This window comes from Urocampus carinirostris, chromosome 20, assembly GCF_059441175.1.
Source record: "Urocampus carinirostris isolate Australia breed hairy pipefish chromosome 20, RoL_Ucar_1.0, whole genome shotgun sequence".
NCBI lineage: Eukaryota > Metazoa > Chordata > Actinopteri > Syngnathiformes > Syngnathidae > Urocampus > Urocampus carinirostris.
In genome coordinates, this window is record NC_142368.1 from 9,394,106 (window position 1) to 9,420,689 (window position 26,584).

At 40.3% G+C, this 26,584-nt stretch overlaps 3 protein-coding genes across 6 annotated transcripts in view; all 3 read left to right on the forward strand.

Moving 5' to 3' along the window:
• Window positions 1–299: 299 nt before the first annotated feature.
• tmem244 (transmembrane protein 244) lies at window positions 300–11,195 on the forward strand. Its single transcript, XM_088325529.1, has 6 exons — window positions 300–458; window positions 4,501–4,586; window positions 4,652–4,728; window positions 7,024–7,149; window positions 10,321–10,365; window positions 10,438–11,195. The coding sequence occupies exons 1-6, from the start codon at window positions 366–368 to the stop codon at window positions 10,533–10,535; spliced, it is 525 nt and encodes a 174-aa protein (XP_088181655.1). The 5' UTR covers window positions 300–365; the 3' UTR covers window positions 10,536–11,195.
• A 114-nt stretch (window positions 11,196–11,309) lies between these two features.
• Window positions 11,310–19,402, forward strand: fkbp6 (FKBP prolyl isomerase 6). 2 transcript variants are annotated; one of them, XM_088325119.1, is made up of 9 exons: window positions 11,310–11,505; window positions 12,246–12,363; window positions 12,436–12,525; window positions 12,596–12,798; window positions 13,999–14,118; window positions 16,957–17,154; window positions 18,877–18,986; window positions 19,098–19,171; window positions 19,255–19,402. In XM_088325119.1, exons 1-9 carry the CDS (start codon window positions 11,449–11,451, stop codon window positions 19,269–19,271), a joined length of 987 nt encoding a protein of 328 aa, XP_088181245.1. In that variant the 5' UTR covers window positions 11,310–11,448; the 3' UTR covers window positions 19,272–19,402. The 2 variants fall into 2 exon arrangements, with proteins under 2 accessions (XP_088181245.1, XP_088181246.1); XM_088325120.1 differs by lacking the exon at window positions 16,957–17,154.
• An 816-nt stretch (window positions 19,403–20,218) lies between these two features.
• arhgap18 (Rho GTPase activating protein 18) overlaps window positions 20,219–26,584 on the forward strand; it is a 43,049-nt gene continuing 36,683 nt past the window's right edge. For 2 of the 3 annotated variants that reach the window (XM_088325215.1, XM_088325216.1), the window contains exon 1: window positions 22,551–22,886. In XM_088325215.1, the coding sequence (XP_088181341.1) occupies window positions 22,759–22,886 (128 nt within the window). In that variant the 5' untranslated portion in view covers window positions 22,551–22,758. Of the gene's footprint in view, window positions 20,361–22,550; window positions 22,887–26,584 lie in introns of those variants that run through there. The other variant, XM_088325217.1, reaches the window with a different exon arrangement.

A 26,584-nucleotide genomic window follows, 5' to 3' on the forward strand; every position in this document is an offset into this window, starting at 1 on the left:
ACGGATTACTTTTTCAGTGACAAGCCAAAAAATGTTCATGAATCTTTTTGCTGCCGTATTGAAAACATATATTTGGAGAGTGACATTGCATTGTAAAAAATGTGGATTTTCGTAATCAGAAAAGAAAAAGGGATTTTTTTCTATTTGAAATGCTAAAAAATAATCATAATGCCCCATTTATTTTTTTAGAAAGAGGATGGGCTTTAGGCTCTCACTCAAGAGCCGTCTCTGGATTTTCCTCAGACTTCTTAGTCCTAATCCTTTTTCGAATAATCCGCCCAACTACTTCTCTCACTGTCTCACCGTCAATCTGTGAGGAGCACATGTAGGTCGAAGGTGTTCTCCACCTGAAGCTGCGGCCATTCATGTTGTTGGACTATTGCTGTAGATGTTGTGGAGTCACGCTCATCAAGCGCCATGGAGCCGTCTCGCTCAAGACTACGCCCAGTGAGACCTGGGTAAGTGACATCATGCAAAAAAACTTATTTTATTATCATTATGTCTTCATCTTGATAGCACATACAAAAACACACTGATCTGGCACATTTCCTATCAAGGAAAGAAAACGAGAAAAATAATGTAATTTATTTTAAATGTATGCCCGTGGATAGGAAGTGGAATTGGAAAATAGACCAGGGGGCTGGCTGATGTGTTTAGAAGCTGCTAAGTAAATTAGCGTCGGTTTAGCTGTGGTGCTGCTTCCCGTACCAGCACGCACACATCGACGGTTTAGGTCTTTACTAAAATACACAGACAATAACAAAAGAAGCTACACTGGCGGATCACTTTAATCATTTTAAGTACTATTTTTTCAGTGTAATTTGAATGATAATAACAATTATATGTCAATAACCGGAACTGGAGGAGAACCCAAATGCGTGACGTTTCTCACACAAGCTTTCATTTTACGGGGAATGTGGCAGTCATGCACGTTAACCCAAACGCCAGTGATTCGGCAATCATTGGGTGGAAGGCGTAAGGAAGCAGTCTGGCGTGGAATGACAGGAAGCCAGAGGCCGACGAGATCGATACCAATTGCACGAGCATATATCGGGCGGATGGGGTCCATACCGGACAGGACGGGACAGACAGGATTGATATAAAAAACTGACTATCGAAATTGAATAGGACAAATTAGACAGGAACAAAACTGAAGTTCGATATTAAACAGGACAAAATAGACGAGAACAATACAGGACAGGAAACACAAGCAGGAAACCGGATAGAGTCAAAACCCACGTGTTGCAAGTGCAGAGGTTCGATGACGGAATGACAAAAGGTGAGTGAGAGCACTGAGCTTAAATAGAAGTGAAGCCAATCTGTCAACGAGACACAGCTGGCGCCACACGGGTAGGGCCAATTGGGCGCCATGGCAACCGTGACATTTTTAAAACAGCAAAATATGCTGATATGCCAGGTTGCAGAAAGTTTTACTCATCCTAAAGGGACATTGTGAAATAATTCCCCACTTACTGTCGCTGTATTTTGCAGTGAATCTGGAAAAGAATGCTGCAAAGCACTAGGAAGAATACAAACTTTCTGAGCCCTTTCTTTTTTTAATTAAATCTCTTCAGTCAAGTCATGTTTATTTTTATAGCCCTTAATCAAAAGAAGTCTCGAAGGGCTGCACAGACCACAGACTGTTATTACACCATCCCCTGATCTAAAACACACTTCAGGGCAAGGGGTGTTATTTTGTTATTATTTATTTGATAAATAGTGTTATTTATTTTCTGACTTTTGTTCTGTGAAGAATCCAGAAGTGTTAATTGATTGTGGTTTTCTGGAAAATATTAAATTTTACAGTCAGGCACTCCTGCAATTGTCATATCAAGTTGATTGGTCAGGCTGGATCGGGCTTTAATTCTCACGGGCCTGGGTCGGGTTTTTTAGGCCCGATCTTACCTCTAGTTTGGACCTTTTACTCAAAGGGAGTGTGTAATATTTAGTGCCTCCTAGTGTCACGGACCAGGAACGGAGACGGGACCCAATTGCGTTTGTTTTACTCAGTTTTATTTAGCAGGAAAGGACTTGCACCCACGATCCAGGGATTGTCGGTCACGGGTAGCAGATCGCTGGGAACGCGGAAGTGGCACATCTGTGTCGAGAGCGAGGAAAAGTAGGTCGATGGCTGGGACGGAGGAGCAAAAACATAAACGGGTCCAGAAAAAAGCTCGGCAACGGGAATCAGCCAGAACAACAGGGCAGGCTACAGTCAAGAGTCCCAAAAGTTTGCCTAGCGTGTAGCGTAGGTTCACAAACGATCCGACGAGTGTTGTCAGGAAGGCGGGGGTTTCAAAAGAGGAAGCAACCAATCAGCGTCCGCGGCTGTTGGAGCCAATGGAACAGACTCAGGTGCCCCGCATCAGTAATCATGACACCTAGTGTCATGGTCGCCTTGGCGACCGGTCTGCCCCGCCCCTTGGGCACCAGCTGAAGCAGTTCAACTAATCGCGTGTTTGCTATTTAAGGCTGGATTGTGGGCTTTGCGGGTGCTGGCTCATTATATACACATTCCCCGGTCTGTTATGCCTTGTCCTGTTTTAGTTTAAAACATTGTCCGTTCTGTTATGCCGTGTCCTGTTTAGTTGAGTTGGAAGAATCAACTGTTTGTTTTGTCATGTCCCAGAGTTTTGGACAACTTTTATTTTGGTGAATAAAAGTTTTGGATCGTTACGCAATTGAGTTCTCCCTTCCTGCCTCCTGCCTCCGTTCCGGTCCGGTCAACCCTTCCACTCCACCACGTCTCGTGACAGCCCCCTTCCACTCCATTCCTTGGCAGAATGAGCCAGCCAACATTTGAACTCAGCGAACGATCCCTGCGCGATTTGGGGAGAGCTGGAGGACGCCGTTTGGCACGCACCCATTGAGGTATCCTTCCCTCCTCGTTCGAACCACGGCCCCGCCCGTCGTGGCCTATGCTGTGCCTTGAATGGGGTCCCGGGAGGATTTGACGCCTGCCATTCCGACTCCCCGTCCTGCCAGTCTGACTCTCCGTCCTGCCTGTCCGACTCCGACTCCCCGGCCTGCCTGTCCGACTCCGACTCCCCGGCCTGTCCGACTCCGACTCCCCGGCCTGCCTGTCCGACTCCGACTCCGCTGCCTGCCGGTCCGACTCCGACTCCGCCGCCTGCCTGTCCGACTCCGACTCCGCCGCCTGCCAGTCCGACTCCGACTCCGCCGCCTGCCAGTCCGACTCCGACTCCGCCGCCTGCCAGTCCGACTCCGACTCCGCCGCCTGCCAGTCCGACTCCGACTCTGCGGCCTGCCAGTCCGACTCCGACTCTGCGGCCTGCCAGTCCGACTCTGCTGCCTGCCAGTCCGACTCCGACTCTGCTGCCTGCCAGTCCGACTCCGCCTGTCCTGTTTTCGCCTGTCCTGTTCGACTCGCCTGCCTGCCTGTTCGACTCTCCGGCCTGCCTGCCTGTTCGACTCTCCGGCCTGCCTGCCTGTTCGACTCTCCGGCCTGCCTGCCTGTTCGACTCTCCGGCCTGCCTGCAGTCTGCCTGTACTGATTCCTCCTGTTCTGTCTTGCCTGTTCTGATTCCGCCTGTTCTGTCTTGCCTGTTCTGATTCCGCCTGTCCTGTCTTGCCTGTTCTGATTCCGCCTGTCCTGTCTTGCCTGTTCTGATTCCGCCTGTCCAGTTTGCCCGCCGGACCCCCCTGCCGAGCGCCGATTCCGATCCGCCCGACGCAGATGGCTTCTGCCTCTCCCCGTTCCTGCGTGTTCGGAGGAGGGAGCGGGGTTGCCCCAATCGTGAGCGTCAAACCATTCCGGGGCGCGAGGTAGTAATTTTTTCTTTTTGGGACCTCGGGAGCTGTCCCTTAAAGGGGGGGCTCTGTCATGGTCGCCTTGGCGACCGGTCTGCCCCGCCCCTTGGGCACCAGCTGAAGCAGTTCAACTAATCGCGTGTCTGCTATTTAAGGCTGGATTGTGGGCTTTGCGGGTGCTGGCTCATTATATACACATTCCCCGGTCTGTTATGCCTTGTCCTGTTTTAGTTTAAAACATTGTCCGTTCTGTTATGCCTTGTCCTGTTAAGTTGAGTTGGAAGAATCAACTGTTTGTTTTGTCATGTCCCAGAGTTTTGGACAACTTTTATTTTGGTGAATAAAAGTTTTGGATCGTTACGCAATTGAATTCTCCCTTCCTGCCTCCTGCCTCCGTTCCGGTCCGGTCAACCCTTCCACTCCACCACGTCTCGTGACAGCCCCCTTCCACTCCATTCCTTGACACCTAGTGTTATAAACACTTTCATTTGGTACAAAAACAAGGCATCGATTTGAATGCCAGGCAAAAATACATGAACTATTATACCAATGTTAATTAGTATTTTTTTTAAAAATCATAGGTTGAAAAATTTGTATTTCTTCTATATAGTGGAATCCATACCCAAGGTCGCCGCCATGTTTGTCTTTTGCTTGCGGTGGCACTGGTTTTCATTTGCAATTGACAACAGTGCCATATAGTGGTCAACAAACCATCATTTGTGTCCTCAGGTGGTGCTGCAGAACCTGCTAATGTGCATGGTCTGCTTCTATTCGCTCTACTACATGGTAGTCAGCCTCTGCATTGGACTGCTCAGGTACACAAACAAACATTGTGCTACTATGCTCAACCCAAAGTGATTCCTAGCATTCGTGTTCGCAGGGTTCATGAAATCAACAGTCTGCTGGCACCATTTGACTACACCACACAACCGTCATGGCAGAACCCCAAATATCTGGGTGAGTGCTGAATTCTCTATCGAGAGTAAAAACACCTTTTTCTAATTAGAATATCATTTAAATATGAAAATGCCCAGAGCACTTTTTGAGGAATATTCTTTTTGTGGCCTATTTTAGCCTCATTCCTATCGATAACAACCCAGTAATAGCATAGTAGTACCACAAATTACGAGTTACTTTATAAAAAAGTCATTGAATTAACCCCACAGACAGACCAAAAAGTAGCATGTTACTCAGAAATTACCTCTCTTGTTAGAAATGACCTTATCTAGTTGGATAAAATGTCAGGACCAGAATGGAATTAGGACCCAATTGCGTAACGTTTACCACAAGTTTTATTGAAAGAAAGAGGAAGTCGCTCTCGCACTCGGATTGTGATCTGAATTCGGAAGTGGATCTTCCGTAGAAAGCGACTGAAACACAGGTCGCTAGCCGGGAGAGCAAAAACGTGGTTGGGGTCGGAAACGAGTCGTAAGCCAGGACGGGAGAGTAGACGTAGTCAGGATAAAAAATGGGTCGTAAGCCTGGACAAGGGAGCAGACGTGGTCGGGATCAAAACAGGTCGTAGCCAGAGACAAACAGGAACAAAAATGGGACAGGCGGGAGTCAGGGTCAAAAAAGGCTTGCCTTGTATCAACAGAGGTTCCCAGATGGACCGACAACAGGAGAGTGACAAGACTGGGTTTAAATAGGGACAGGGAGCCAATCAGAGCCTGCAGCGGTTGGCGCCAAATGAGCGGGCGGAGGTGAGTCACATCGGTAATCATGACATAGAAGATGGCCCTCTAAAACTGCTTTGGCCACATTGTAAATGAAATCTAAGGAATTTTGTACATCAAACTGTGGAAGCATTTCTTGATCCATGAAATCTTAAGAGCTTTCAAATGAACACTCAGGGGAGACACTCCATATCCATTTTGTCTCAGGGCTTCAAACCACTTGATTATCTCCTCCATTTTAGGTCACCGTCCAAGACGGGGTTTTTTACACTGGGCATGGTGTATTGCCAAAATAGTTCTACAAATACGTTACTCCATTGATTTTCTGTTGGTTAGTTGTTCCTGTATAAGCCACTGCCCCCTCCCCATGCGCTGCCTTACATCCGCTACTCGTGGCACACAACCAAATACGTGCGTATAAGCTGATACCCCTGATCTCAGTATCTTATCTTATTGTTAGAAATACACTTTGATGCAAGTATATACGGTAAGGAGATGCATGAGGAGAAATTCTGCGTTTTGGTATTCTGTGCTCGAAAAGGCACCACAAGAAACTGTATTTAGTTGTACTATGTGGGCAACCATCCCACTCTTAAGAGAAAGTTACTGGTGGACAGGGTTGGGTAGGGTTACTTTTACTTGATTACCTTTAATTACTTTTGGATTACTCCAATACCAAATATGCTAATAAAAGACAAAAGAAACTAAATATGAATAAAATGACTACATTTTGTGCAGGCTTGGGGAGTAACGGAACACATGGAACGGCAAAAATGATGTTGGCAAGCTGTTTGGATTTATTTTCATTTTGTTTCTGTCGCATTTTATGTTAGTTTTGCCGGAGATCAAAGAGATCAAAGCCAGGAGAGAAAGCTTACCACGTGTTGTGAGTCATCATTTTATTCATATTTAGTTTCTTTTGTCTTTTATTAGCATATTTGGTATTGGAGTAATCCAAAAGTAGTTGAAAGTAATCAAGTTAAAGTAACCCTACCCAACCCTGCTGGTGGATTGAGGGTTGTAGGTGACAACGAAAAGAGTATTCAGGAATTAGAGAAACAATTAAATCTGCTCCCAATAAGTAGCGGAATAATACAGCAACACACAATACAGTAACAGAAGTTTTTTTTACAATACTTGCTACCGAGAACAGTAATTAGTAAGTTCCTTTAAATGAAATGAAAAGATCTGCATTTATACAGCGCTTTTCAAGTCAATGACTTCCCACAGCGCTTTACAATGTGCTCCACATTTCCCAATAGCAGCCTTGCAGCCATGTAAGGGGCTAACCTGCTTATTGGGGGTATTAGGGGTTCAGTGTCTTACCCAAGGACACTTCGACATGTAACACGGACGAGCCGGGATTCGAACTGGGATTCCTTGATCCCAAGACGAGCTACCTCTTGAGCTACTGCCGGACCTACTGATGTGTTACTCCCAACACTGCCAATAGGAGTTCTTGTTTAGATAAATACCACATCAGTAATCAGTAAAAAATAAGTAAGCCCGGTGAACCCATCTCCAGAAATTCCCAGATTTTGTCTTCAAGTCAGTCTTCATCTTTCTGTGCCTCCAGTTGGCGTCATCTCCACCGAGGTGACGTATGTTTTGGGCGGGCTAGTGTTCGCCTGGATCGTGGAAGAGTGGGTGTGGGACTATGCCATCACTGTCACGCTGCTGCATGTGGCCATGACAGTTGCAGGTAAGCACAAACAAACGCACACACTTGTGTTGTCAGAAATTATGTAACAGGATCTCTTGAGTCATACACACCACTGATGTTAATACAGTGGTACCTCTACAGACGAGCTTAATTCGTTCCAGGATCGTGCTCCTAGCTCAAATCGCGTGTGTGACAAGTAAATTTTACTGATATGATATCATTAAAAACTAAGTAGCCCATTCCTGACCTCCCAAAAGGATCAAAATGAACTCTTAATGGCTATAAAACACAGCTTTCTGATCACTAAAACACATTCAAATAGTAACTAAACAAAAAACAAAATAACCAGATAAATAAGATGCTATTTACAAAATAAAATGCGAGTTCTGTCACGACCAGAACAGAAGTAGGACCCAGATGCGTAATGTTACTCACAAGTTTATTGAAATATAGAGGAAAGGCAGCACCAGCGATCCGGTGCTCGCTGGACGCGGGATGCAAGCCGCTCATGGGATCGGAATGCGGAAGTGGACCTTCCTGGAGCGGGAGATCATAGCGTAGTTAGATGGAAAAACAGGTCGTTAGCCGGGACGGGAGATCAGAACGTGGTCAGGGTCAGAAAACGGGTGGTTAGCCGGGAGGAGAGATCAAAATGTGGTCGGGATCAAAAACGGGTCGTAACAGGAGACAAACAGGGAAATCAGGAATGCAGGAGTGGAAAACGTGTGACAAAACAGGACCGACGGGAGTCAGAGTAAAAAATGCTTGCCTTGTGAAAACAGAGGTTCGCTGATGGACTGACAACAGGTGAGTTAAAGGACTGAGCTTAAGTAAGACGGGGAACCAACCAGGTAGCCAGCAGCAGCTGGCGCCAAACAAACGGGCACAGGTGAATGTAATGAATCATCTGGACAAGTTCATTATAATTATGAGGGAGTCGCAGTACCAAAGGTGTGTGCGTGGCGCGGAGAATTTTCTGTACCTTTATATTAAAGTCAAAACACGTTTTTTTACAGCATATTTTTTGCCTTTTTTCATTCATCACCTCATTTGCCCTTTTAGCTTGACTAGCGACGCTATCACTTTCTGCAGGTCTTTTTGAAAACTTGCCTCCGCTTCAAATTGTTACACAAAAGCGTAAGGCAAGTGTCATTAAAGAGAGCTGTTGCATGACCAGTTGCTACTTTTTCTGTTTTTATTTCTCAACCAAAGCCAGCATATCTCTAATCTCCTTTGTTAACTCCAGTTTCGCTGGTTAGTCCTAGTCTCTGCTGGGTTTTTTCGCAAAATAAATCAAACCTCCTTTGGATATTATTGCAGCGAAGCGCTGCATACAATTTTTCGTGGCTTTGTGATCGGCACTCGCTGCTTCCAGATTGTACTCCTTTGCTTGATCACTCACACAAAACACCGTGCATGTATCTATCTATTATTTCTCGCTTTGTTTCAATTGTCATCAATGTCCTTTTTTTCTCAGACACCTTACTTTTTTCGTTTCTGAAACTCATGGCTAAGGTCATAATAAGTCACAAAAAGTAGATGCTATAAAATGCACCTAAAAGTTGCGAACAAAACAAACTGCGAAATCTAGGTATAACCAAGGGCAAAGAACCAGGTGCTTGATGGCAAGAGGCGCATGCGCAAACTGGACTGAGCTGAGGGCGGTTCTGGAGGGGTCTCTAGTGGTAGCCTCTGGGACTGCTCCTTTCATCTATAAAGCGAACTCCTCGTGTATAAAGGTAAACGTATAAACAGGTACCACAATAAATGGAGAAAGAAGGGATTTGCTAAACTATCAAACACCTCCCACAGGGGTGTCAAACATACGGCTGCAGGCCAGATCATGCCCACAAGGGATTTATTGCTTAGAGAAGCACAAGAGAAATATGAGCTGCATCATGTCAAACAGTTATCTTCAGTTTTAGATATGTCCACTGGATGTCGCCAAAGCTAGGCGCAACTCCCAAAGCAAACTACCCAAGGTGGCTCTACTGTATTTGCCCACTACAATTTATCAACCAGAGAACATTTGAAGAAACACCCATCCTGATATTATTTTACTTAAAATAAAAATCACGGATGCGATGATTAAGGGAATACAATTGTCTTTTTTAGCCGCACCATTTGCTACTAAACTACACTTCCCTGGAATTGGAAATTACTGGTTCGCACCTGCATTAAAAAATACAAAATAAAAAACAAGCAGCACCTGGGTGTCTTTGCAGAGGATAAAGGAAGCTTTAGCTGTTATTTTATAATATATATGAAATCTAAGAGCAAATTTCCTAAATTCAGATAAACATTTTGATCTTAAAAAATCAGAAAAAAACGTTTATGTCATTCAATCGACCGTTATTTGCACTTGATTTTGCACTTAATTTATTTTGTGTGTGCTATTTTTGTCACTTTTTAAGTCAAGTCAAGTCAAGTATTTTCTGTATAGCCCTTAATCACAAAAAGTCCCAAAGAGCTGTACAGAACACAGACTATAATAACATCATCCCCTGATCTAAAACCGACACGAGGGCAAAGAAAAACTCAAGACCTCAGCATTCAAAATCCATTGGTGACTTCTCTCCCTTTTGGAGTGTCTACTAAAGTTTAAACTTAACAGACATGGACAAGAAACATCAGAGAAGTAAAACTATAGTAACACTGGAAAAATAATCTGTTAAAATGATCAAAATTAATTCAATGGGATGATAACAACAATAATAATTCTTAACATTTGTTTGATTATTTACTACTAGAGAACTAAGTCAAAAGTACTAAGAAAGACTTTAAACAAACATAAGCCCCAACGCTAGGTTAATATGCTGTATTGTGTTTTTATTTTCAGTTTGCATTAGTTTCTCATTAGTTTAAATAAACTGCAGTGGAAAACAAATAAATTGTTGTTTTGCTTTTAAACAAAACAAAACAAATGCACAGTTGATAAACACTATAAGAGATTGCATCTTAGTGAAGGAAAAAAATGATGAAAATAACCCCACAATAATCGTTTTATAATCAAATCTTACAGGCCTAAATCATGATCGTAGTTTTATTGTGAGCCTTCAAGAGATGCACAGCCTTTTTATGCATCCCGTGAGAATGGTTTTCCTACCATGTGGCCCCTGAGCTAATATGAGTTAGACACCCATGGCCTATCGCATACAATATGATCCAATAAAGAAGATAAATTGTGATTTTTATTCTTTTATTCTACAGTGATGTCAGATTTTCCCTCAACGGAGCACTGGTGGATCGCACTAGGTGAGACAATTCCATGGAATGAAAATTGAGACACTTTTTTAATGGTAATCGTTCTGCACGTTTTCAATGTAGGATCGGGCCTGGTGATGATGATATTCGGAGGTCAGGTGCTGGCTTATAAACTCTTCAGGAGCAACTTTGTCTACCCGGCCGAGCTGCAGAATTTCTGACACATCATTAGATGTCAATAGGACTGCCTTCTTGTACAAACAATTTTTGTAATCTGTACAGATATACTGTTTTTGTATTGTGTCTTTACCTGGATTATCAGAAAATGTGTTGTGATTTATATATTACTTTAAAAACGTATTGAAAGGCTATACGTTGAGGATAGTAGATCCTTCAATACACTTTTGGATTTCACTCTTCTTTGTTGATCCCAAGAGCCAAGAAGAGATCCGCAGGTTCGAGAGCGTTCTCCATTCGGGCCCCGGTGCTGTGGAATGCTCTTCCCCCTAGGATTTGACCTACAACCTCAGTGGAACTGTTTAAATCTAAGCTTAAAACACACTTCTATTCTATAGCATATAAATAACCTATATTTTATGTTGACGATATCTGTCTATTATTTGCCCTCATGTAGGTTTTAGATCAGGTCACAATAGTCTTTGGTTTGCAATAATCTGTGGTCTATGCAGCCTGTTGAGACTCTTTGTGATTAAGGGCTATACAAATAAACACGACTTGACTTGACTTTGTTGAATTCCAAATTATGTGTGTGTTGTGAACTAAATGAGGAAATGTACCGTAATTAAGCTGTAAACTATATGACGTCACAAAAGATGCATATATTTGTGTACAATGATTTATTATTATACTAAATAAATACAAGAAAAGAAACATTTGTGTACGTTTTTCATTCAGTCCTAGCTATTTTTTAGAGTTTCGTTTAAAAACATTTTAAAATGCAGCTTTCTGTAAATAGATTTAGTCTGTCACGTGACTTCCGGATTCACACGTGCACCTGAAATAAAGTGGCTAACTTAAGTCGTACTTTCTGGACAAACATTATAAAGTTTATAAAATTGTGAAAAACGGAGACTTGTTTGAAAAAAAAACATCAATTTTACACTTTAAAGGAGGATGAACGGACTACTAAGACTTTGTCAAGGCAATGTCCCAGTTGGTGAGGGAAATTTGGTAAGTTGATGATTTTGTCCCTTAGCTGCTTGCGAATCTCAATTGTAAATACTGTAACTTGTTTTTATGAACAAACTGTTGTTTTTTCTCATAATATCTAAGTATTATATATATTTATAATTTCTTTTTTTTAACGTTCAAGTTTTTCTACGTCAAACCAAATCATACCATGTATTCTGTTGTCAACCTAAAATATATACAACCCCTTGTTAGCGATTGCAATTACCCGTATTAAGCTATATTAAATCTTACTCACGACGAGATTAAAGATAAATCTTAATTTTGGACCAAATAAACAACACAAAACAATTTATACGGCGTGCACAGTTTAAAATGGTCAAAAACGTAGAAAATACGGAGCCACGTACAAGTTTACCGGTATGTTATTATCGTGGTTTGATCTGTCTTTATAACCAGTGTAAATCTCTAAAAGGCCTGATTATTCCAGTATTTTTTTCTATTTGAAAACGCTGTCTCCATCTACTGGTTAACGTGGAAAATTGCATTAGAACCGTTTCCGACTTGTAAATCGAGACATGATTCAATTTCCTTTTTCGAATTTACAATCAAACTGTCTCCAAATTACTAAGAACACAAAGACCGTTGCTGTAACTTATTAGCTGAGTAAAAAGTCCTTACAATTTGAAGAGAATGAAAATAATGCAGCAGATGAGATCACTGAAGATATTAGTTGAATACATTTTGTGTTTTTGTCTCACTGATCATCTCTGCCATGTCAGAGTCCATTTGATCAACTACAGAGTCATATGGAGGATGTCATTGGGAATGGAGGGATCCTGAAGGAGCTGGTCTCTCCTGGAGTTGGCCCACCGGTCCCCCCAAACGCATCCGTCTTGAGTATTAGTCATTATCATTTACTGAGACATTGTGGAAAAAACGTACTGCCTAATTTTTGATTATTCTTTACAGTGCGCTACTCTGGTTTCCTGGAATATTGTGGCCAGCCGTTTGTGACCACAACTCACCTGAAGCACCCGCCACTCATGAAGCTGGGCCGAGGTAAGGTAATGATGACTGCAAACATTGCAGCTTCTCAACTCTTAACAAACGCTGCTTTGGATGGGAACAGATGTGACGCTTGTGGGAATGGAGCTGGGCCTGCTGACCATGCGCAAAAACGAGTTCTCACGCTTTCTACTGCAGCCGGAATATGCTTACGGACAAATGGGCTGCCGGCCCCTTGTCCCCGCTGCTTCCCGTGTTCTGTTTGAAATGGAGGTCATCGACTTTATGGACTCGGAACAAGTGGACCAATTTGTCCAACTTTCTGTGGTAGGGAGTAACGGCCGGGGCATGTTAATATAAAACCATATCTACTTGCGTAGAATAAAGACAGACTCAGTCATTAAAAGAAAGACAAAAGTGTTCCTCCCCACAATCATGCAGATATATTCCAAAATATTCCACGTGGGTTTGATCCCCCACATGAAACAGATTGTACTGTTTTCTATGGTTGCCAGTATCAGGAATAGCCTCCTGATTTGACTAGGATACAGCACCTTCGTTGTCTGGCCGCCGTTGTTTTTTGGTGTAAAGCGTCATTAGACTTTTCCGAGATGAGCTGTACCACAGCAAATGTGGCTTTCATATTTTTGTTGAAGAACAAACTACGTCCTTTGCTTTTGTGTCTTTAAAGCCCCAAAGACTATTTGTCCTGTAAAGGACTTTGCATTGAGTATATATGTTATTAGCTATATTCAAACCATATATGTACTTAAATGAACAAATAACTAGATAGATAAAAATGAATTGGTTCCTTCAAAAATAAAGATATCATTTGAAATAAATTATTCAATCAAATGGTTTTGTTAAAAATACACAAATACATAATCCAAGAAAATGGTTTCATTATAAATACATAAGTACATTTTTAAAACTCGATAATTAGTTTGACACCCCTGCCTTAAAGGGACACTGTGTATTTTTTGACCACTAGATGTCACTGTTTTGTGTAGTGCAACCGAATTCGAGTGCTAAAAAGCACATCAAAGAATACGAAATACAAAGACCAAAAGAGACAAAACCGCACCATTTTACTTCTGATTTATAATGTCATCTCAAACAACTTCCAGTATTTCTTTGAGTGATTAATTCAATAACATTTACGATTCAGTATTCATCCCTGGGAAAATCAGAAATTGCGCTGCAATTTTTCTTCAACATTTGACTTTTGTAAGGATTTGGGTCTTTCATTACCCGTAGCAGCGAAATGGCAGGCAATTTCGTTTGCTAACTTTAGGTTTAAGCTCACGTTATATAAAATAAGTACAAATTTCACAACCTAAAACAATTTTTAAAAAAGTTCACCTTTGTATGATGTTTCATGTATTTTTTTGCCTAATATTCAAATCAATATTTTTTGTTTTTTAATAAACTTGTTTTTTTTCCACTTGGTGCCGCTCGCTGTCCCTCTGATTAGCTGAATTAGCTGCCGTCTGCCTTATCAGACAATAATGCATATTTGGTTTTCAGAGGGAGCAAAACGAGTTTCCCATTGCCAAAGTGATCAAAATGGTCAACACGCTTCGTTCTTTTGGCAACAGATGTTTCAATCAGAGTCGCCATGAACAAGCCAAAGAACGCTACAAGCAGGTAAAAATATGTCATGCAGGATGTGTAGCTCTGGAGACTAAGAGTGTTTAAAGGGACGTTATGTAATATGTGACCACTAGATGTCGCTGTATTGTGTAGTGCAACTGAAAACAAGTGCTAGAAAGCACAAAGAAGAATACACACTACACAAACGAAAGTGACAAAACGGCACCATTTTTCTTCCCATTTCTTTTGCCCAGTCTTTCGCTTGGTTTTTGGGGGTACCTTTATCAGCAAGATGTCAGACAATTATGTCGTTTTTCTCTAGGTGAGGCTCAAGTTATGTTCAATAAATACACATTTTTTGACTTACAAGTATTTTAAAAAATGCATGTTTACATATATTTTTGCTTATTATTCAAATTAATATTGGTTTTTATTTATTTAACTTTTACAACTAGGGGGCACTAAATAATACACAACATCCTTTTAAAGCAGTAGTGGGCAAACTTCGGCCCGAAGGCCACATCAGACACATTTGGCCGGGCTTTTTCAACCGGCTGCCAAACCAGAATGGTAATAATATAATGACAATATATGTAATAGTGAATAAAGTGCTAATAGTAGAAAGGGTTTTTTGGTGCCAACTTTGTCCTTTTTTGTCACGTTGTGTGTCTACAACAAAAACTACAGAAATATGACAACAAAAATTAAATTTTTGGGTTCAAAACTGGGTACACAATATATAATTTTGCTTTAATTCTGTAAAGAAAAAAAAATGTATAGAAATACTACAAAATACTAATGATAATAATTGATTGATAGGTAGATTTTTTTTTTCTACTGATCATCAAATATGAGGTTAGAATGCGTTCAAAATTATCAAACTTGATAAACAATTGACAAAATACTTTTCACATTATAATGTATTATAATAAAAAATACAACTACAGAAATATTACCCAAAAAAAAACCTCAAAGGTGGTGTCCGCAATTTGAATATGTTCTACCTGCCGATGCCATCTTCTGGCTGAAATGGTACAGCCTCTCTCAAGCTGCTTGTGTGGTTAAAAAATACAACTATAGTATACTACAAAACTAAATATCAAAGTTAGTAAGTTTTGCTTTAGTTGTGAGTGTTTCGAAACCATGTTGATGAAGTGAATCTAAAAATCATTATTTAGAAATATAACATGTGCAGATGCTGCCCTACTTACGACCATTCGACTTACGTAAAATGGTAGATACGAACATTTTTTTCGGGATGTCGAAACATATCTGGACATTGCTGTAAGTTAGATATTGTATTGTGTTTTTTTGAGTACAGGATATTACTGTAGTGCTTCTTTTCGCCGCTACCGGCGTGTGGTGTTGTAAGAGGTCACCCAGCATCCACTCAGAAGAAGAAATCCGGTTTTCTCTTCCTAGTGCGTGTGTAAACATACCATACTGTATCTCCAGTGCGCTAAGAACTTTTACATTTCTATTGTTTAATATCTCGTGCATCCATTCAATATGGTTGGTGTAAAGTGTAAAGAAGATGCATGCAGTTTCTTTTGAAATGAAAGTGTAATAAGAAAGCTTGATGCGGTTAAGAAAATGGTCTGAATGCTTTTTTTTGGCCACTTTTTACCATGGAGGAGGACCTCTTGAAGCGCATGTTCCAAAAGTAAGTTAAACTCGACTTTATTTATTTTTATAGAGGATATTATTTTTGTTTCTTAGTACAAAACAATACAGGTTACTTTTACAAGCCTTAAACATACCTATACAAAATAAAGCATTGAAGCAAAGTGGAATAAGAAAGCTTGATGCGGTTGAGAAAATGGTCTGAACGCTTTTTACCACAGAAGAGGAAGTTGCCTATACATGATAATACATGTCTCTTTACCTTATAATAATAGTACAATTAAAGACTATTGCATTGAATCCGTAGTGCAATAACATTTGCAAAAACAAAAAACATTGAGCAGCATCAAAACGATTCCGAAGTAAGGCGCAAAATATATATTTTCACAGACTTTTGTGCTTGTTTAGCGTGGTGATGGCCCTGGGGAAGAAACTGTCTTGGAGCCGATTAGTCTTTGTTTTAAGGGACCCGTAGCGCCCACTAGAGGGCAACAACTCGAAATGGCTTTGTGTAAAGAAGAGGCGAGCAGTTTCTTTTGAAATGAAAGTGGAATAAGAAAGCTTGATGCGGTTGAGAAAATGGTCTGAACGCTTTTTTTCGGCCACTTTTTAACCATGGAGGAGGACCTCTTGAAGCGCATGTTCCAAAAGTAAGTTAAACTCAACTTTATCTTTTATAAAGCATATTATTTTATGAAATGTTTATTTTTTATTACAAAACAATACAGGTTACTTGTATAAACATTGAACATACTTATATAAACCATAAACATACAAAATATAGCACCGGAGCAGCTTACTAACAAATATAACTTATGAACGATTGCACAAAACATATCTCGTTTGTAAGTAGGGCAGCGTCTGTAGATGTCTGCATGTATATTTATTTATAAATGAAAATAATGGATAGGTTTTCAGGATTGACCCCTTGGCCAAATAGTTCTACACCCGTGCTCTAAGGATTTTCTTGAGCTATTTCAGTATTTTGGTATGGTCACTGCCAAATTGAGGTATAAAGAATACGTAGCTTTGGCTCTATCTAGTGTCTGATTTTTACCGTTTCAAATAGTTTTATAGCCTTTCCACCATTTCATTTGTTTACAACAATGCCCTGCACATGTCTTGAAGTAGGGCAATACCTGAGTGGAGTTGTATTACACAGTGATTAACATGACTTTACTGGAATGACAGCCAAGCAAAACATCGCATTACTTTACCCGACATCGTCTCTGAGTGTGCTTACTTTAAGTGTCTGCTCTCGGACGACAGGCATTGGAGTTGCTGGGCAACAGGGAGAACGCGAGTAAAGATGAACGGACTGAGAAGCAGGCTGCGCTGCTGCCTCTTTATCTGAATCTTGCCTTTACCGAGTTGCGTCTGGAAAGACCAAAGAAAACCCTCATGTACGCCAAGAAGGCTTTGGCCATCGACGGCAACAACTCTAAAGCACTTTACCGTTGTGCACAGGTTATAATTACCTCTTTTTTTTTAGTTGGGGGGGGTTGTTTTATTGTTAAAAGGAACCTCAGGGATATTTGAGACCTGAAATTCAATGTCAGACATTTCTCTCAAATGGGAAGAGCTGGTGCCTGACAACTTTTGCAATTTTGATTTATTATTGAAGGCCTAAAAAAATGTAATTCTGTATTTATATACTTAATATACTAGCTTGGTGCCCTTGGGGATAGGGCGCCCGCCTTAAGGCCGGGAGGTTGCTGGTTCGAGCCTCGGCCGGGTCATACCATAACATTGGTACCCATTGCCTCCGTGCTTTGCACTCGGCATTAGGGGTTGGAATTGGGGGGTTTGGTCAGCTACTGACTCCCAACACATCAGTTGGGTTGAGCGAGGGGACTAGGCACCCCCTCCTCTGTATCAAAAATGTGAATGTGTTCTTGACTCTAGCCACCTCCCACTAGTAATATGGCTCCGGCATGTATAATATATATATATGTATGTATGTATGTATGTATGTATTGTAGACATAGGACATATCAAAATAAAGCTTCAACCCTCATCTTCATTAAAAAGTATGTTTCTAGCTTTTACCATTTAGTGAATAACAGTTGGACATTGTTAAGCTTCTTGAAAATACTTGTTTTGTCAAACTTCTGAGAAAAAAATACTTTTTGTAAAGGTATGCATTTCAAGCAGAACTTCAATTTTTTTTGTTTTGCATTTGTCATACCTCCAATAGCTCAACAATGCTTTCCATAAACACAATGGCATTTTCTTGCAAAAAAAACCCCAATTTTATTGCAAGAACATTGAACTTAAGCATGAACGATGCATGAACTTAGCAAGAACTTTTCAGGGCCTATTAGTTCCGGTAACATGATCACACGGTCATGAAACGTCATCCTTTACTGCCTTGACGATGACAAAATTGCTTCGTCGTCTTTTTTTAGAAAGAAAAAAGCTTTGAAGCGTTAACTGTCGGTTTGACCTTCGCTTTTCTCACCACTCTGCTTCATGTGTATATATGCCATATAGACCGCCTACACACACTCATTTGCTTGATACAGGAAGCAACTCAAGGAAGAGGGGGCTTCCTCAACGTGTGGACAAAAATCTGATTAAAGCCACTCCTGCCATCTAATTGGTGGTTTTTCATAATGAAACAATTCCCAGAGGCTTTATACCTCCTGATGAGCTACGGCAAACCCTTTATGTTAGTTTTAAAAATATAACAAAAAAAATATGTTTACATTATTGCTCTCAGGAACGATGCTTCTGAAAACGTATTTATACATAATGGCACTGAATGAGTTAATAACTTAAAAAAATCAAAAATAGGCAGGTGTATAAAGGTTGTATTGAAATTGAAGCTGGTCTGTGGGTTGAGATTGACTCGCCATCTTTCGCCTTATCAAATATATTTCTTGGCCTGAACAGCGACGGATTACTGTTATGCATCTAATTTCTATAAGCTTGATTTCACTTCTCAAATATCACTGTGTTTTTCTGCTATATTATTTATTAATTGTTCTCAACAGCAAATGACTTGTAAAGGAAAATCTTGGAAACGATCAGTGGAGCCCAATCATTTTCATACGACTTTGTACAAAATCCTAAATTTTCTCTAAAATGGCATAAAATTCATAACTATTTACCTGCTGGTGCGGAACCAGGTAGAACTCCCTGCCTTTTTTTCGTTGTTTCAATAACCACCTTTTTTGTCCTTGCCAGGCTTACGTGGAGCTGCAGGACTTTAAGAGCGCTCACGATTGTCTGGTCGAGGCCCAGGCCAAAAAGCTTTTCGATAGCGACATCTGCAACCTCCTCAAGTCCGTCACCATGTAAAAAACAAAGCCAGAGACCACACACTTCTACCTTCTCTCTGTCACGTGTGAATTCGCGGCCGACAACAAGTCTGATTTTGAGACTCAATTTTACCTCTACTGTTGCAGGTGCTACAAAGAAGACTTGGACAACGAGAGTGACCTGTACAGGAAGATGTTCCCAGGCTGGAATAAGCCACAGAGTGAGCTTTCCGATTTCTATACATTTCAATTTCACATCCTGTTTCATGTCACGCGAAGTAGTAAATGTGTACATCTGTTGCAGATGATGCAAACAAGTGAAGAGGCACGTATTGCTCTCCTTAAGATGTTTTGCCAATGCTCTTCTTCATTGAAGGATATTGTTGTTCCAGGCATTTTGAATTTTTGTCCGAAGACAAATAAACGTCAAGCAATTATAGACTAGAATAGAATTGTCTTTGTTGCCATTGATATCAATGTTGTGAAACGTTCTATGTAACGAGATTAGACATGGCACGCCATAACAAACACAGAATAAAGGCTTAAAAGAGGGAAATAAAAGAGTGTTAGAATAAATAGGAAAAATCTCCTGCCCACTGCCCGAAAATAGCTGCGATTGGCTGCAGAACCGCTGCGACCCTACTGAGGATAAGGGGTGCAGATAATGGATGGATGAACGGATGCTTAGAGACTGACCCGAGTTACACATGTCCTTTTAACCTTATAAAAATTGTGCAATTAAAGAATACTGCATTGGATCCGTATTGCAATAACATTTGCTGAAACAAAAAACATTGAGCAGCATCAAAACGATTCCCAAGTAAGGCGCAAGATCTATAGTTTCACAGACTTTTGTGCTTGTTTAGCGTGGCCCTGGGGAAGAAACTGTCTCGGAGCCTGTCAGTCCTTGTTTTAAGGGACCTGTAGCGCAAAGTGTCGAAGTGGCTTTGTAGAAGGACACCATTTGGAGTGAAATACTTCTGTTATGATCAATTTTACTAGCAACAACAAAAAGTAAGCCTGGCATTCAAATTAATGTGAGCATAATCCAAGCTGTGCGAATATTTGTGTGTTTCCTATTTTGGTCGTAAAACTGCAGCACTTCTTTTTGTTCCACCCAAAGATCAGACCAGAGTTGGACAGCTCTTAGTGCAATTCACTTAACACGCCGCTAATGGCCGCGTAAAGATGGGAGTGAGCAAAGAGTGGAAAGTTGAAAGCACCGAGAGAGGGATCAGTAAAGGGAGGAGGGGCAAGAAGCAGGACAATCTGATTGACCTCTCCGGCTAATCGACTTGCGAATGTGTGCGTGTGTTGACATCATCCTGGAGCACATGGTGAGAATATCGTCTTCGGTGAGGAAGACGACGACAACATGGTACCCAGATTGGCTTTCTACCTTCATCTCAGGTAAGACTCTTTACTTTCCATCTCCTTGTGTACAACTGTTGAAGATACTCATTGGACTGTTCATTTTCTCTTTACATTTACCTGGAAGGAATAATAAAGCTTGTACCCAAATATTTGATAGAGGCCCCAGCTTCATATGAAATATAAAAACTAACCTTTGATGTGCCATTATAGGTTCTGGTTCACTCATTTTCAGAAAAAACACAATTTTCTGGTGTGACTAAGTTTTGCTTAGGTTCATTCTTAGTCTGTTGATCCATCTTCATTGAATTTGGTACAGTTTTAGTGGGGAGTAATATCATAATATCCTGGAAAAAAAGTTATAGCTATAAGGACACTGTGCAATACTTGTGCAACTTAAAACAGGTGTTACAATGCATGAGAAAGAATACAAACTACAGAGACTCAAAGTGACCAAAACACACAATATTTCTCATTTCTTTACCCAGCAAGGTTTTTGGGGGTACCCAAGAGTGCGGACAATCATGTCATTTCTAGGTGAGAAGCAACTTTCTCGACATATGGGAATTTAAAAAAACGTTTATACGATGGTGTCATGGGCAGCATGGCGGCGCAGTGGTTAGCGCGTGTGCGGCACAGTTCTGAGGTCATGAGATCGAACCCTCCTGTGTGGAGTTTGTATGTTCTCTCTGTGCTCGCATGGGTTTCCTCCGGGCACTCTGGTTTCCTCCCACAATTCAAAAACATGTCAGGTTAATTGGCCTAACCAGATGGTCCCCGAGTGTGAATGAGCAAGTGGGTCTGTCTCTGTGTGACCTGCGACTGGCTGGCAACCAGTTCAGGGTGTCCCCTGCCCACTGCCCGAAGATAGCTGGGATGGGCTCCAGCACCCCTGCGACCCTACTGAGGATAAGCGGTGCAGATGATGAATGAATGATCGTGTCATTATGTATTTTTGCTTACTCTTCAAATATACTTGTTTTTGATGTATTAATTACCTCAGAAACTTGAGGCGTTAAATGACAAAAAAATGCCCCTTTGAATTTTTTTTTTTAATATTGGAATTTATTTCCAAGAATATTTTGGAGGGAGCGATATTATGTTGTAGCTGCCCTAATTATGTTGAAATGGTCCATACATCCATCTCCGTACTAAAAAAGAACCCAAAACTGTAAATACTAAAATATATATATACATATTTTTGCCTGGAGAGGGATGAGCGCCACCAGGCTGTACTTTGTCCATGACACACCACAGGAAATGGTGCCCCAACGACCCTGTTGGTTAAGGGATACAACCAAACACCCAATACTATAAAAATACTATAAAAATCTGACTGCAGAAATACTACAGAAATATTACAAAAATTCTATGATAGAAAATACTGCAAAAATACTAGTCAGGTCAAATTTATTTATATAGCCCTTAATCACAAAAATGTCTCAAAGGACTGCACAGGATTACAATGACACAATTACCTGATCTTAAACCAACAAGGAACAACTCAAAACCTCAGCGTGAGGAAAAAGAGAAACCTTGAGAAGGGACCTCACAAGTGTTAATCCCCCTTTCAGGATACTACTACTACTGCAGAAATACTACGATGCGGTGCTGGGAATCAAATAGACTCAATCATTTCAAGGCAGTGGAGTATTTTCGACGTTGTGTAGTTCACATTTTTGTTTTGGTTTCCTTTTTCTAGCGTTTTTCATTATATTTAAGCCTATCCTGTCTATTAAAAAGGAAGATATTTTTTAAAATGCTATAATTTTTGGGGGTGCTTGGGTTAAAAAAAAATCTTTTTTTTTTAAATTTCATTGAGTTAAAGATTAAATATACATGAAGTAAATGCATTTTAAATAAAACATTTTTAGAAAATTAACTAACTTCGGGGTTCGTCGCCTGCATGAAATCCGAGGTCCAGTAAACGCGTCACTCCAAACCACATGTTTCTTTCCCGAACGTTTATTGGACATGAAGCCTTTGTGGCGGAAGTAGATCTTGGAAGAACAAGGCGAAAACTTTCTCGAAAGCAGTCAGATTATTATTTTTTATAATTAAAAAAAATCAACTAAATACGTGTAACATACTCTCTAAAGTATGTTGTCATGTTTTAATGCATTATCCGATGATTTAAACATAAACAATACCACGGTAACTTAGTTGTTTTCCACTGTGGCCTGCAGGGGTCGCCACGGCCTTTCAAAATTGCTTATTGGGTTTCCAGCCAATCGCGCCACGCCGGCGATCCAGCCCCGAGTTCAGTGACGTCCCCTCCACGTCTCGATGACACACTTTTATTCTCTTGAAAGACGCTGACGAGAAAGAAAACTTCTAAGCATAACAGGCGTCGGTAGAATGAAGCCACCGACGTCCACTTCGGCAATGTAGGTACTTGTTTGAAAATTAGATCCGAAAAGCGGCGCAGGAGGGAAACATGAGTCGGCAGCAGGATTCGCACGGAGTGGTCTTGACGGGTTACCACAGCAACGCGGAGCTCATGGCCCAGACTGGATTGTCTATCGCGTGTCCTCCAACTCAGGAGCAAGACCCACAAGCCACCAGGTCGGACTTTTTTTATTTGCGTTTCTTGCGTGCAGAACTTCAGCATAATAAGAACTTGTTAAAAGCTGCAAAGCAACAGATGCCATTTCCCCGCCATTGCCTCAGGCTACGCATTTCCTTTGATCTTTCCTCATCAGCAACTTTGTTACATAGAAGCCTTTGTGCTCCTTTTTGGAGACTTTGGATTCAGATGGCTAAATATGCATTGTATGCTCGTTGCACGCTCCATGAGTTTAATATTATAGTGCAACCATGTCTCTATCTGTCCCTAATGAAGTGCCCGGTGAGTGAGTCCCAATTATCCCAAGTAGGCCGGGTCTAAGGTCATCTGTTAAATGAGTAACAGGCTACAGATGCTTGACGTGCTGTCAGAAAACCATTTAAAAGGACTTGTTTTAAATAGCACACTCATTTCAGTTCTTTGGAGTTGATTTTGTTGAAACCCCTCATGCTCTGATACATCCTGATGCTTCTTCCTCGTCTTGAAATTGTATTTTATCATGACATTGGTTTTCTTTATCCTGACACTTTTGTTTAAATCCAGAAATTATTTTTCTTCATCCTGACATTTTTTGCATTCATTCTGACATTGTTCTTATGATACCCTCGTATCCCTTTTATCTTTTTTGTCTCTTTTGAGTCTTTATTACGTGTCTAATATCGTAAACATGTTCACTATGTCTGTATCAATGATAAAGACAATTGTTATTATTTTAATATCTTTGAAAACAAGCATTTATGGTAAAATCTTTTAAAAACGTTAAGGACATTATTTCATAATTTCAGTTATATTTGATTTTTATAAATACACAATGTCACCTTTTTAAAACTATTTTAAAATATTTGTCAATATAGTTTTGTTCTACAGATAGACATATTATTGCCCCCTTGTCAGCAAATTATTTTTCTCATTACATTTTTTCTTTTTTTGCCCCAAAAATGAATAAAGTTAAAACAATAATTTTCACAATTAAAATGCAATACTTTATAATGCAATGGTTAAACAAAATGGAAGTATTACCATATTTTCTTTACTAGAAGGTGCACCTAAAAGCCCAACCTCATATTCAAAATGGTAAATGGTCTGCAGTGTGCCTTATAATCCAGTGCTCCTGATAGACCGGAAAATATGGTAAATACAATTGTAAATGCAAAATTACCATCAAATGCTACTACTTAAGGTAATTATTTATGAATGAATGTATTCATTTTAGTGGGGAAACCAGATTTTGTTATTAGTATATGTTCAATTAGGTTATTTTTTTTTCCAACCCAACCTTTAACAGTAGTTTTAATTTTGCGCGCTTTGTATATAAAAACACTTCACAAGAGACAATTTTTGAAGGAGCACCATATAATCCATTTATAGTCAGTGAAAACTTGGTACTCGTAGTATTTCTTTTTATTAGTCAAATACTGTAAATGCAAAATTATCTGATATAACAATTAGGAAATCATTTTTCTTGTATGAAGTATTATTTTGGTAAAAAATATTTCTTGAAATAAACGATAAAAGGAAAATATTTCAATAAGCAACATTTCTCTGCAAAACTGAACAAGAAGCAATACTTGTTTACATTTTTTCCCTTAATTTTATAGCTGAGCGTTTTGTTGATACAGAAACAAGATATTACAATAAACCTCCAAACAACCACTACTTTGACTTATTGAGCATTATCATGCATACAACTACAAAAAAGTATTCGTACAGGTGCTTGAATTTTAATGTTGTGTTATGAAGATTTGAAAAGTGAGTATTTTGTGTGAAGTGCTTGTAGATGCATGAAATTGTTGCCATTTTCTTCAACAGTCTGACTCGTTTCACCGCGCATCAAATGGAGAAAAATTCAACAAATCTGCCCTAAACTGACACTGACACACTTAAGTTCACACATGAGTTACACTTTAAAGAATTAACTTTCCATTCCGTACAGTTTTACGCCATCGAGTGCCCTCAGTAAGAAACTAGAAAATTTGCTACCAAACAGAGACACCAGCAAATATTAATGAAATCGGGCACAGAAACTCGGTTTCATTTTCTATGTCTCATTCAGTAAATGATAGCTGCTAGTTCAATATTTGTTTTAGGATGTATAAAATCTTCTGGCTCTTTCCCACAACAATCACTCAGTGACTTCAACGGGGCTATGGATTGATTCACATTGGATTTCTCATCTTAACGGCATTAAAGAAATTGGAAAATTGGCTTTGAAAGTCCTTAAAAAGTGATTGAATTTGACATTGATAAAGATGTAGGAACCCTTAAATAGGAAAGAAAATTATTTAGTGTGGACATAAGCCAACACATATGTACACAGCCATAAAAGGGTTTCTTCCTGTTCCTCCATCACTTCATGAATGCATGCATGTGTTCTGCTTTTGTCTTTGTTGTTGTCACGGCTCATTGTCAGCATCACATGATGACGCTCCCAGTAAAGAGGAACACACACATCCACACACACGCTCCTTTTTTGGCCCAAATCTGCCAGTTTGTCACGCAAGAACTACATTGTGTCGAAACAAGCATCACGGTTGTTTGTAAACGCTTTGTTTTATGGTAATGCAGGCATCAATAGCTCGATTTGTACGTTTGTGTAGGACTTTAGTGCAGTATAGGCAGAGCGAAAGTCCAAATGGTGACACATGACCACACCTGCTTTCAGTCTGTTGACACACTGTCCCAAGTTGTAGATCACCATGAGCCTAATTGTTATCATGCTTTACAACTCTAGAGAACAACTTGCTTTTCATATGCAACATCTCCTCATTTTGAATGAAACCAGACAATAATTTTGCTACCTAACACAGGGAGGCGTAATTATATTTTTGTAAATAATAAACATCAAAGCTAGTCGTAGTATTGTACATGCATGTGCTGCAGATAGCTTGTCCGAACTAACCAGCAGAGGGAAAAAATGCGGCATCACGTTACGGCCTGCCATTGTCCTGCCACCAACAACAGTGTGAATGTATGTGCGCGCATTCGCCTATTTTTGTGGTCAGTTTCCTCCCGAAATGGTTGACAGGCAGGCACAAAATTGCAGACATCCTGATTTTTCAGGAAGTCAATTCTTATTTTTTGTTAAAAATAACTTTTGCAAGTAATGGAATCGGAATGATTTAAATAAGCTGAATAATGATGAGGGATGCAGTCGGTGACCTTCTCTCCACCAACCCTACACCCCAAATTGGGGTACTTTTTTATTACCAAAAAAAAAACTCATAATAAATTCTATCAAAATGTAACTGTAAACTACAAAGTAAGACAACTTGGTCGGAGAGAACCCGTCCAACTATGTCGATTGCGTCTGAATGAAGCAGACTGACTACCTGGGCTACAGGATCATTTGCGGAAACATAAAGCCCCAGCCTAAAAAAGATTGAAACCATTTTGAATTGGCCCTGGCCTGCCACGATAAAAACCAGTGAAAACCTTCCTCAGTTTAATTTGTTACTACAGACATTTTGTGCCCAACATAGCTTCACTTTCAGCACCCCTCAATGAAATAACCAAGAAGAACCTACCACATCATGTTACCTGGATCCCAGAATAAGAGGAATCCTTCACGACTCCTACAACAAGCCACGTGTGACAGTCCCATTGTCATCTCTCCTCACTTCAAAAAGGCCGATGCTTCAGAGACCGGCCTCGGCGCTTTGCTGTCCAAAGTTGGGAATGGAGAAAAACACATTGTCAT

What these genes read in the sequence shown, in the direction of transcription:
- tmem244 (XM_088325529.1), top strand. Translation starts at nt 366, where the DNA reads ATGTTGTTGGACTATTGCTGTAGATGTTGTGGAGTCACGCTCATCAAG. An exon ending in CTACGCCCAGTGAGACCTGG is followed by an intron (nt 459 to 4,500) that starts GTAAGTGACATC and finishes TTGTGTCCTCAG; the next exon opens with GTGGTGCTGCAGAACCTGCT. An exon ending in CTCTGCATTGGACTGCTCAG is followed by an intron (nt 4,587 to 4,651) that starts GTACACAAACAA and finishes TCGTGTTCGCAG; the next exon opens with GGTTCATGAAATCAACAGTC.
- fkbp6 (XM_088325119.1), top strand. Translation starts at nt 11,449, where the DNA reads ATGAACGGACTACTAAGACTTTGTCAAGGCAATGTCCCAGTTGGTGAG. An exon ending in ACTCATGAAGCTGGGCCGAG is followed by an intron (nt 12,526 to 12,595) that starts GTAAGGTAATGA and finishes GGATGGGAACAG; the next exon opens with ATGTGACGCTTGTGGGAATG. An exon ending in CCAAAGAACGCTACAAGCAG is followed by an intron (nt 14,119 to 16,956) that starts GTAAAAATATGT and finishes CTCGGACGACAG; the next exon opens with GCATTGGAGTTGCTGGGCAA.